This window comes from Cottoperca gobio, chromosome 18 (assembly GCF_900634415.1).
Source record: "Cottoperca gobio chromosome 18, fCotGob3.1, whole genome shotgun sequence".
Classification (NCBI taxonomy): domain Eukaryota; kingdom Metazoa; phylum Chordata; class Actinopteri; order Perciformes; family Bovichtidae; genus Cottoperca; species Cottoperca gobio.
In genome coordinates this window covers 14573749-14581778 of record NC_041372.1, presented here as the reverse complement: position 1 = coordinate 14581778, position 8030 = coordinate 14573749, and the positions used below count along the sequence as shown (strand labels likewise).

Sequence of the window (8030 nt, the reverse complement as noted above, 5' to 3'; positions counted from 1 at the left end):
CCCATTACAGTAACTTCATTAGTTATTTTAGTGTCTACATACCTACTCAGAGACACCGGCGTCGGTCGATGGTGGAAATCCCATCATGGTGTCCGAGTACGAGAGGAAAGCTTCCGCTGCGCCCTCGCTCTCCTCCTCGCTGCTCTACCAGAGGCATGAATAAATAAAAGGAGGAGGGAGAGGGAGGAGAGCATGTCCTCCATGTTTGATCTCCTTCTTCACCCGTTCTTCTGTTTTCATGTCTTCAGTTGTCCTGATTCCTCAAACCTCTTTATCTCCCGCTCTTTTTCTTGCATCATATATATATTTTCCCACAAACGATTTCCCTCGGGATAAATAAAGTTTAATCCTAATAATCTCTTATTTTCTCTTTATCCATAAGAAAAGAATCAGAGTCGTGTTCATTGCAAAGTAGGTTTTCACATTCAATTGGCTTTGGTGTATTAGTATATTAACACTAATGGGGAGCAAATATTGAAAAAGATAAATATTACAAAGAGAGACGGCTGTTACCTGATACTACAGCTGTCAGTCAGCTGAGGCCTGCGTATAAAACAAACATGTAGAAACCTGAAGTTCTTCAGCTTTTCTTTAACAAACCATTTAGTTCCTTAAACAAATACAACATCTGGATTTTGAAGCTTTTAAATTCAGCAATATAATTGTGAATACATTTCAAAATAAATCACACGTCACTTAAAGCAGACTGTAAGGCGATGGATTCTCCAGCACCCACTTGAGCTCAGCCAATAGGACGCTGTGACAGTGATACCTGACAACAGCAGCTGACTGTATTGTCTTATAGTCACACACATATGTAAACACACTGCTGACACACAAATACACCAGACTGAAGGTAAGAAGCTGAGACGAGCATGTGGGAGGAGAGCTTCGATACAGAGACGTAAGACACTTCTTTAAAACTTCGTAACACGAAACATTTTTAATTTTTAAATCTCATTTTGATTTGCTTTACTCAAAAATGGAAGTTGGATATCAGGATTCCTCTGATTGCAGTTGTTACGCTGAGTTTAAATTGCACTAAAGGTGTAAATGAACACCATTCACGTTTAATTACTGCGAGCATCATCTTCACCCGTTCAAGTTCATCAGGACTTCCTGCTCACATTTACTCTTAATCTCTGATTTATAAAAGTTTGGGCGTATAATCCGGTTTCTGTGACTTTTTCGGAGGATTTAGACATTTTTCACAACAGGAAACACAGTTAGTTTAGCACTTAGTTATCGTCACTGCTGGAGTCAATTTGTGCTACTTGTTTGTCCAACATGTCTGCCAAGACAGGAGACGCTATCGGCGCGGGAACTTTAGCGATAGATAAAAATCTAATTGTGCGTGCATCCTATTAATTGCCAAGCACATAGCAAAGTTAAAAGCGCTAAACAAGCTAGCTAAGCACGGCTAAATTGATGTTTAATATACACAGGACGAAGCTAACAATATGCTAAACCACAAACTCTAAAATCTAATAACCACACACAGTTATGGGTCAGCTAGTTAGCCTAGCTGACACTCCACATTCAGACTAGCCGTAGTAGCATTTAGCTAGCAAAGTTAGTAGCCAAGTTAGTAGCCAAGTTAGTAGCCAAGTTAGTAGCCAAGCTAGTAGCCAAGTTAGTAGCCAAGTTAGTAGCCAAGTTAGTAGCCAAGCTAGTAGCCAAGTTAGTAGCCAAGTTAGTAGCCAAGTTAGTAGCCAAGTTAGTAGCCAAGCTAGTAGCCAAGCTAGTAGCCAAGTTAGTAGCCAAGTTAGCGAGCAGATAACAAAATGGAAAAAGATAAGGTCGTTGGGAATATCAACAATTTTCCTTAGACATGTTATAAATTAGTTATAAGTTTCTGTGTGTCGACCAGTGAGGTTGGCGGTGAGCCGGACTACTCGCCGGTGTCGTGGCGGGAGTATTTTGACCAGATGGAGGATGTGAGCGTGGGGACGGCCGACAGCAGGGACGTCTTCAGGATTTATAAAGCAGGAAGTGCTGGACCTGTGCTGGTGCTGCTGCACGGAGGAGGACACTCGGCGCTGTCCTGGGCCGTCTTCACCGTGAGTATCTGTACAGTCAGCTGTTAGTTTGATCAGCTACATCCTGAACATCAGCGTCTTGGTGTTTTTCTGTGTTGCAGAAAGCCATCGCCAGCAGAGTGACCTGCAGGGTACTCGCCATAGACCTCAGGGGTCACGGTGAGACAATATATATGATATAAAGTTTTTAAAAAAAGTTTTGGTTATCAAGACAACTATAGAGGGTGCAAATAAGTTGGTTGGTTTTAGTGGTTCTGAACTGACAGGCCAACATTTTCAATGCTGCATGTTTTATGTGCCTGGACTTTGCACCCAAAGACTGTTTTAAAGAGGTAATATTAAAGCTGTAATGTTGGTTTGGTGTTGAGTTTTAGTGCACTGCGAGTTGTTCCATTATTGTGAGCATTGTTTTGTAAAAATTTCAATTAAAAGGTGAAACCCTGGTCCACCAATCAGACGATTTCTCAACTCAAACCATGTCCAGGTAAAAACACACGACACAGATTTCTACTTTCACTAAACCCATTACCTCAAATTACCAAAAATACCCAGCAAGCCAGAAGCGGGTTGTTCTCTGAGGACAATACAAATACTGCTATCACCCCCCCCCCCCCCCCCAGCGATATAGCCAATGTGATTGGAGTCTGCTACGGTGAAGCTCCTCCCCCCATCGTCCTGATTGGCCACGGCGTTGGCGGGGCGATCGCAGTGCACACAGCCAGTAACATGCTGCTCCCGACCACTGTGGGCCTGGTGGCCATCGACGTCGTGGAAGGTAAGAGTGCGTTTACATTTCCTTGTTTTATTGCAATGTTACTTCTTCACTGGTCGTCTTCTCCGCTTGTAGGCAGTGCGACGGAGGCTCTCCACAGAATACAGAACTTCCTGAAGGGAAGACCTAAGTCCTTCAAGTCCTTGGACCACGGCATCGAGTGGAGGTGGGTTTCTAAGGCCCAATGGAGTCCACACGGGTACACTGGTTCCCTCGCCTCGAAGTCAATGGTTTTAAATGGGTTGTTGGTTAGATACCTGATAGGTCTGTGGTTAACACAAGCTTCAGAGGATTTAACGTTTGATTCTACGAGAGCAAATACGTCAGTAAATATCCCACTCGTGAACTCTTTTACTTTTATACGTTTTTAAAAAAGGCGGTTGCTAACTAGTGGCTAAATGAGACTACGGAAGCTGTCGGGGACATTAAACGTCATTTTATTGGCTTCCCAACTCGGGAAACCATCTGATCCATGTCGATGCACCATTGGCCTTGGCGTAGGCGTGCGCTCTCCACACTAGTTAGTGTTCGGTTACATCGAGAAACATCTCCGTCTTTAACCGCAGTGCCTTCAACCATTGGCTACACTCACAAAGCTCAACTCCTAACTGGAACACTAACGATGGTCATCTCCCTCCTTTCAGCGTCAGGAGCGGGCAGATCAGGAACCTGGAATCTGCCAGAGTGTCAATGGTTGGTCAGATCAAAAGGTAGGCTGGCTCTGATTGGCCAGTTAAAGGTCCAACCTCAATATTCATTCATATCATACCAATAGTTCCAATTTGGATGAAGGGTTAGGACAGTTAATTAAGAAACTGTGCACTGAGGGCCAGAGGACTTTTACTTTGATAATTTCCTCTCACTTCCTGTCTTATTAGATGTGAGGTGGAGGAGGCCGACGCCGTGGAGGAAGCCAGCCCTGCGTCCGACGTGGTCGTCGAGGGTAACAAAGAACTTTCCGATCAGAGCCACGTCAACGACAAAGAAAGCGCCGCCTCAGAGGTCAGCCTCAGCGAAGGCCAGGTATGAAAACATGTCAAAGTAAAACACTAAGAGGCATTAAATACGCAACTTTAGACGTAAAACATGTTTGGACTACTTTTTACATAACCAAGGCTAAAGAGAAACACATACGTTCGTCCCACTCTCGTAAACGCGACCTCTCAGGAACGCCTTGAGGAAGGGTCCACTTCCATTAGAATTTTGGGGTCAAAGGTCACTGTGACCTCACAAAACACATTTTTGGCATTAATTCAAGAATTTATACGCTAATTATGACAATTTAACACAAACGTCTCACAGAATAAATGATGAAGTGATGACATTACGTGGATGTAAACTGCAACGATAAACCTGAATAAATATATTGGAAATAAAGTGACTAAAAACAACTTGAGAATGACCGTTTTGTGTTATTGACGCCTCTTAGTGTATTTCACTAACTTGGATTTTATTTACGTGTTCTTTCCATTGACTTATATTCACTATGGACACGCTAAACTTCACCGTTAAAACACACAAACATTTATACCGGCGAGGACACCATTGACTTCAACACCTACTTTCGTTGACTTTCATTAAACATCTAAAACTAACCACAAATATTTCTCATAACCTGAAACACACAAGTATATTCAACACGTTTAAACAAAACTTCATTTGGTTCCATTCATTTACATTCATTTGCTAATTGTCACCACAGGCAGACGATATCTCTGATGAACGTCTTAATGTTTTCTTCCTGTTGCCTGTGTTATCATAACGATTATTAACCCAGCACACTGTGTGTATGTGTGTATGTGTAAGAGTGTGTACATGTGGCGCATAAACCTGTCGAAGTCAGAAAAGTACTGGAACGGCTGGTTCAGAGGAACCTCCAACCTCTTCCTGGCTTGCAACCTGCCCAAACTTCTGCTGTTGGCCGGTAGGTTCCTCAACACACCTGTAAGTCATTTGTCTTTGTGTGTGGAGCTGCAGACCTGAGACCAGTTAGCATTGTTGCACTTCCAGCTCCCTCATTTGCTTTTTGGTTAGAAGCCTGAAATAAGGTCTGAGCGTTACCACAAGTTAAAGTTTTCACGTTTTGTTCTAAGACATAACATACGTCAGTAAATATCCCACTCATGAATTTTGAAGCTTTGACGTGTTTTTAAAAAGGCGTCAAACGTTAAAGCTGTGTGACCGTGTGTTTCCATGTTTCACACTGAAGCTGCCTCTGTTTCTAGGAATCGACAAGCTGGACAGAGAACTGAGTATCGGACAGATGCAAGGTGACATAATGATTCAACACATGTAACACACACATTAATGTAACAGGAACATGTAACACACACATTAATGTAACAGGAACATGTAACACACACATTAATGTAACAGGAACATGTAACACACACATTAATGTAACAGGAACATGTAACACACACATTAATGTAACAGGAACATGTAACACACATTAATGTAACAGGAACATGTAACACACACATTAATGCAGCAGGAACATGTAACACACACATTAATGTAACAGGAACATGTAACACACACATTAATGTAACAGGAACATGTAACACACACATTAATGTAACAGGAACATGTAACACACACATTAATGTAACAGGAACATGTAACACACATTAATGTAACAGGAACATGTAACACACACATTAATGTAACATGAACATGTAACACACACATTAATGTAACAGGAACATGTAACACACACATTAATGTAAGAGGAACATGTAACACACACATTAATGTAACAGGAACATGTAACACACACATTAATGTAACAGGAACATGTAACACACACATTAATGTAACAGGAACATGTAACACACATTAATGTAACAGGAACATGTAACACACACATTAATGTAACAGGAACATGTAACACACACATTAATGTAACAGGAACATGTAACACACACATTAATGTAACAGGAACATGTAACACACACATTAATGTAACAGGAACATGTAACACACACATTAATGTAACAGGAACATGTAACACACACATTAATGTAGCAGGAACATGTAACACACACATTAATGTAACAGGAACATGTAACACACACATTAATGTAACAGGAACATGTAACACACACATTAATGTAACAGGAACATGTAACACACACATTAATGTAACAGGAACATGTAACACCACACATTAATGTAACAGGAACATGTAACACACACATTAATGTAACAGGAACATGTAACACACACATTAATGTAACAGGAACATGTAACACACACATTAATGTAACAGGAACATGTAACACACACATTAATGTAACAGGAACATGTAACACACACATTAATGTAACAGGAACATGTAACACACACATTAATGTAACAGGAACATGTAACACACACATTAATGTAACAGGAACATGTAACACACACATTAATGTAACAGGAACATGTAACACACACATTAATGTAGCAGGAACATGTAACACACACATTAATGTAACAGGAACATGTAACACACACATTAATGTAACAGGAACATGTAACACACACATTAATGTAACAGGAACATGTAACACACACATTAATGTAACAGGAACATGTAACACACACATTAATGTAGCAGGAACATGTAACACACACATTAATGTAACAGGAACATGTAACACACACATTAATGAACAGTACATTAATGTAACAGGAACATGTAACACACACATTAATGTAACAGGAACATGTAACACACACATTAATGTAACAGGAACATGTAACACACACATTAATGTAACAGGAACATGTAACACACACATTAATGCAGCAGGAACATGTAACACACACATTAATGTAACAGGAACATGTAACACACACATTAATGTAACAGGAACATGTAACACACACATTAATGTAACAGGAACATGTAACACACACATTAATGTAACAGGAACATGTAACACACACATTAATGTAACAGGAACATGTAACACACACATTAATGCAACAGGAACATGTAACACACACATTAATGTAACAGGAACATGTAACACACACATTAATGCAGCAGGAACATGTAACACACACATTAATGTAACAGGAACATGTAACACACACATTAATGTAACAGGAACATGTAACACACACATTAATGCAGCAGGAACATGTAACACACACATTAATGTAACAGGAACATGTAACACACACATTAATGTAACAGGAACATGTAACACGCACATTAATGTAACAGGAACATGTAACACACACATTAATGTAACAGGAACATGTAACACACACATTAATGTAACAGGAACATGTAACACACACATTAATGTAACAGGAACATGTAACACACACATTAATGCAACAGGAACATGTAACACACACATTAATGTAACAGGAACATGTAACACACACATTAATGTAACAGGAACATGTAACACACACATTAATGTAACAGGAACATGTAACACACACATTAATGTAACAGGAACATGTAACACACATTAATGTAACAGGAACATGTAACACACACATTGCTGTTAATACTTACAAACTTACTTGTGTAGTATTTTCATATTTCCACCTCTTGGTTCGTGCTGATGGGAAATGTAGTCTTGGAGAAACAAAAATGTCACATGTAGAGAAACCCTCTTTGGAGCAGACTTGACCTTCTTTCCTCACTGTGTTATTAAACTAACTGTGAGGGAGAAGGTGAAGGACGTCTCTAAGGACACACACACACACACACACACACACACTCAGGTGTACACACACCTTGCAGCAGCAGCTCCTCTCCAGAGTCAGCTGCTCCCGTCAGTCAACCACGCTGGAAGTGACAGCCAGGGAGTGTGTGTGTGTGAGACAGACAGTTCAGTGTGTGTGTTTTTACCTGTCTCACGGTTTGTCTCCAGGTAAATTCATGATGCAGGTGCTGCCCCCCTGTGGACACGCAGTGCAAGAAGACAAACCAGAAAAGGTAAGAACTATCAGAAGAGAAACAGAAACATGTTTCAGTATCTGTGTTCTTGTATTATAAATCTTTATACTTTCACTTCTCTACATTAGATCATAACTTTGTTTCTCTGACGCAGTATTATTATACGTATATATGTATTATTATACGTATATATGTATATGTATTATTATACGTATATATGTATATGTATTATTATACGTATATATGTATATGTATTATTATACGTATATATGTATATGTATTATTATACGTATATATGTATATGTATTATTAT

The 8030-nt window shown here is 39.9% G+C and overlaps 1 protein-coding gene across 1 annotated transcript in view; it reads left to right on the top strand.

Moving 5' to 3' along the window:
• Positions 1-864: 864 nt before the first annotated feature.
• Positions 865-8030, top strand: part of LOC115023548 (protein phosphatase methylesterase 1-like) — an 8142-nt gene continuing 976 nt past the window's right edge. Inside the window, exons 1-11 of the mRNA XM_029454611.1 lie at positions 865-904; positions 1871-2060; positions 2141-2198; positions 2472-2523; positions 2660-2814; positions 2887-2977; positions 3456-3521; positions 3690-3834; positions 4618-4735; positions 5037-5081; positions 7692-7756. Of these exons, the coding sequence (XP_029310471.1) occupies positions 876-904; positions 1871-2060; positions 2141-2198; positions 2472-2523; positions 2660-2814; positions 2887-2977; positions 3456-3521; positions 3690-3834; positions 4618-4735; positions 5037-5081; positions 7692-7756 (1014 nt within the window). The 5' untranslated portion in view covers positions 865-875. The remainder of the gene's footprint in view (positions 905-1870; positions 2061-2140; positions 2199-2471; positions 2524-2659; positions 2815-2886; positions 2978-3455; positions 3522-3689; positions 3835-4617; positions 4736-5036; positions 5082-7691; positions 7757-8030) is intronic.